The following is a 3,107-nucleotide window of genomic DNA, read 5'->3' on the forward strand; positions in this document are numbered from 1 at the left end:
GTGGTTTCTAAGTCAGGGAAATGGAAGAGGCCCCACCCACACAGGGACAGGGCCATGGCCCCACAGGATGAAGCAGCAGCGTTTATTCAAGATACAACAGTGTGGGAATCCGGTCACGTTCCCTTCTCCTTGGAGAGGGCGCATCTTGACAAGTGATCCAGTAGAAACCTTTTAAACTCTGTAAGTTAAGTTCATAAAAACCACTCCCTTCACCCTGTCTCCCAGGGCCCGGCCTGGACTCTGAGATGCACTGGCTTGGGGTGCCCTCGGGTGGCCGCAGGGAAAAAAACCACAGTCTGAGGCCAGTCTGGGGCTTCCAGACCTAGGCGGGATCTGCCCAGTCCACCTGTCCTTCAGCTTTGGGTTGCTGTCTCTTGGCAGATGGCCCGACACTTGGTGGTGGCCCAAGGACACTTCAGGAAGGGATGGCCCGATTAGCCAGAGGTTTCCAGGCCATCTGTCCGCCTCCTGGAGATGGACTGGGGCCCTTAGACTTCGGTGGAGAACAGGATGCTCTGTCTCTTGCTGTCCGGGGCAGGGATGGCCTCCAGCTGCAGGAAGTACAGCAGCACCTGGACCTGCCCGGGCAGAGTGGGGAAGAGGAGAGCGGCTCAGAGGGGGGCTCACAGCAGCTGGTGGGGAGGTCTGTGGGGCCTAAGCCTCCAAGTCCACCTCAGGTGCTGGAAACCCCTGCTGGTGTCATGAACCCCTTACAGTGAGACAAACCATGACTTGGTGCCGGGGGGAGGAGGGGTGTTTATTTCAGAGCTGCACAGGGCCTTGCTCTATCCCCCAGGCTGGAGTACAGTGGCTCCATCATGGATCTCTGCAGCCTCTAACTCCTGGGCTCAAGCGATCCTCCTATGTCAGCCTCTCAGGTAGCTAGGACTACAGGTGTGTGCCACAATGCCTGGCTAATTTTTCTTTTAATTTTTTCTAGAGATGGGGTTTGCTATATTGCCCAGACTGTTCTCAAACACTTGGGATCAGTTATCCTGCCTGATGTTCTCAAACACTTGGGATCAGTTATCCTGCCTCAGGCTCCCAAAGTGCTGGGATTACAGGCATAAGCCACCACACCCGAACACTTGAGGTGGTTTTAAGCCCCCAGCAAGGTGCACCAGCAGGACCAGGAGGCAGCCTGGGCCCCCTGCCATCACTCCTATCTGTGCAGACCTAGGCAAGTCCCTCTCTCTGAATCTCGGCCACATCACATACAATGCAAGTAGGAAGATGGGCAGGAATGGGGGGTGGGACAGGCAGAGGCCACCTCTGTCAGGCTGGGGTGGCATGTGCTGGAGCCTGTATTCCCATACCTGGGACATGACCTCCAAGGACCAGCTGTCAGTCAAGATGATGGGCTGGCTTGGACTGGCAGGGAGTTTGCTCTCCTTCTCGGAGGGCCGGAGCAATGTGGGGCCAAAGACCGTGGCGAGGTTGTGCAGGGACATCTTATTGACTGCCTCCTTCTCTGCCACCCTGTAGAGGACCGAAGCAGAGGGTGCTGTTTCAACACCACCACCACTAGCAAAGAGGTGGAGGGGCTGGGCCATGCTGGAGTCCTCAGGGAGTGACCTCGACCCTGGGTGTGCTGCAAGCTGACTCCAGCCCTGGTACTGCTGGGTCTCGGCAGCCCAGCACAAAGGGCCAGCTCTGGGCTGGTGGGGAGGTCTCCTCTATGATGTGACTGGAAGGGAAGAGGGGGGTCCAAGTGCACTGCTGGCCACGGCCAAAGCTCTGAGCTCTTTGTTAAGGCCACAGTGCAAAGTGAGGAGGGTGGCAAAGATGAGAGGCTGGGGCAGGGGTGGCAGTGGCACTAGTCCCCAAAGGCAGTGAGTGACTGCAGACAGGGGGCAGGGGAAAAGGTCCACAGTGTTGGAGGTCTACTGGTAGCAGAGGGGCACCACGCGGCCTGGGGACCTGCAGCCACAGGAGAGCTGGGTTACCTTTTCAGGTGGTCCAGAAGGAAAAGGAAGGTGAGCAGCTTGGCCTCCGGCAGGGACAGCAGCAGGTTGAGCATGCAGCTCTCCTTTGCAACCGGGTCTGAAAGAGCTGGAGAAGGCGGTGGGTTACTCCTCAGGGTCACAATGAGACAGAGACCTCTCCAGAGGTGGTTACGTGGAGTGCCTGGGTCTTGTGTCCCTGCACAGCCCAGGCTCATCATCATCCTCAATCCCACAGCTCTGGGCCCCAGTGAGGAACCTGCGAGGGGCGCTGGTGTGGGGTATGAGCCACCTGAACACCTTTTCTCTGCCTCACAGGGATCAGCAGCACCCAGCAAACAGCAGCAGGAGGAGCTGCGAGAGCAGCCGCTCATGGGCAGAACTGCCCTTGGGCAACTCCCGCCACCACCCCCTCCCCAGGGGAGCCCAACGCAGGGGAGGCTCAGCATGGAATGAAACAGGGGAGTGAGGGACACAAGGAGGTGGGAAGTGGGAGGGCCCCAACCCCACCAAGTACGCAGAGACCCCCCTCATCGTCCTGGACACCATAGGGCCACCTGCAGGCTGGGTGTGCATGGGCCCCGTGGGCAGAGCTGCCCTAAGGGTGATGTGGAGGTTACAGGTGCCACATGCACCAGCGCCCACTCTAGCCATCAGCCTGCAGGTTGACTAAGGGTCAGGCCATGTTTGAACCCATGCTGGACTGGGCTAGGACCCGTGCATGGCTAGAGCACCTGGTCTGCAGGAAGGAGGACAGCAGACTTTAGGACCCCACAGCACAGCAGTGATGACCATTTCACCCTCTTGGTCTCCTTGAGGAATAGGGACGGGGAGCCCTGTGGGGATGGGCGAGGTCTACCAGGACAGGCTTGATTTTGGTCCCGTTTTCTGAGGTTGGGTTAAAACACCGACCATGGCAGAGGGGGCACAGCTCGGGTTCCCACACCTCACTTTTCACAGCCTCCAAGGGCAGCAGTGCACGTGGAGGAGACGTCTCCCACAAGGCCAAGGCCTCCAGTGCTCACCGATGCCCTCGGCGAAGTTGGGGTAGAACTCGTCGGTGAAGAGGGGCTCGGGCAGCTCACGGAAGTACAGCTTCAGCGTGCCTGCGATGGCGTTCACGTCCATCTCGCTCATCATCACCGACACGTCCTTGTTATCTGG

At 58.8% G+C, this 3,107-nt stretch overlaps 1 protein-coding gene across 1 annotated transcript in view; it reads right to left on the reverse strand.

Annotated features, from left to right (window-relative positions):
• BCR (breakpoint cluster region) overlaps positions 1-3,107 on the reverse strand; it is a 135,063-nt gene that overhangs the window by 2,038 nt on the left and 129,918 nt on the right. The window contains 3 exon segments of the mRNA XM_011956348.1: positions 1,317-1,479; positions 1,947-2,052; positions 2,969-3,103. Of these exon segments, the coding sequence (XP_011811738.1) occupies positions 1,317-1,479; positions 1,947-2,052; positions 2,969-3,103 (404 nt within the window).

The sequence above is a fragment of the Colobus angolensis genome, unplaced genomic scaffold (assembly GCF_000951035.1).
Source record: "Colobus angolensis palliatus isolate OR3802 unplaced genomic scaffold, Cang.pa_1.0 Scaffold415, whole genome shotgun sequence".
NCBI lineage: Eukaryota > Metazoa > Chordata > Mammalia > Primates > Cercopithecidae > Colobus > Colobus angolensis.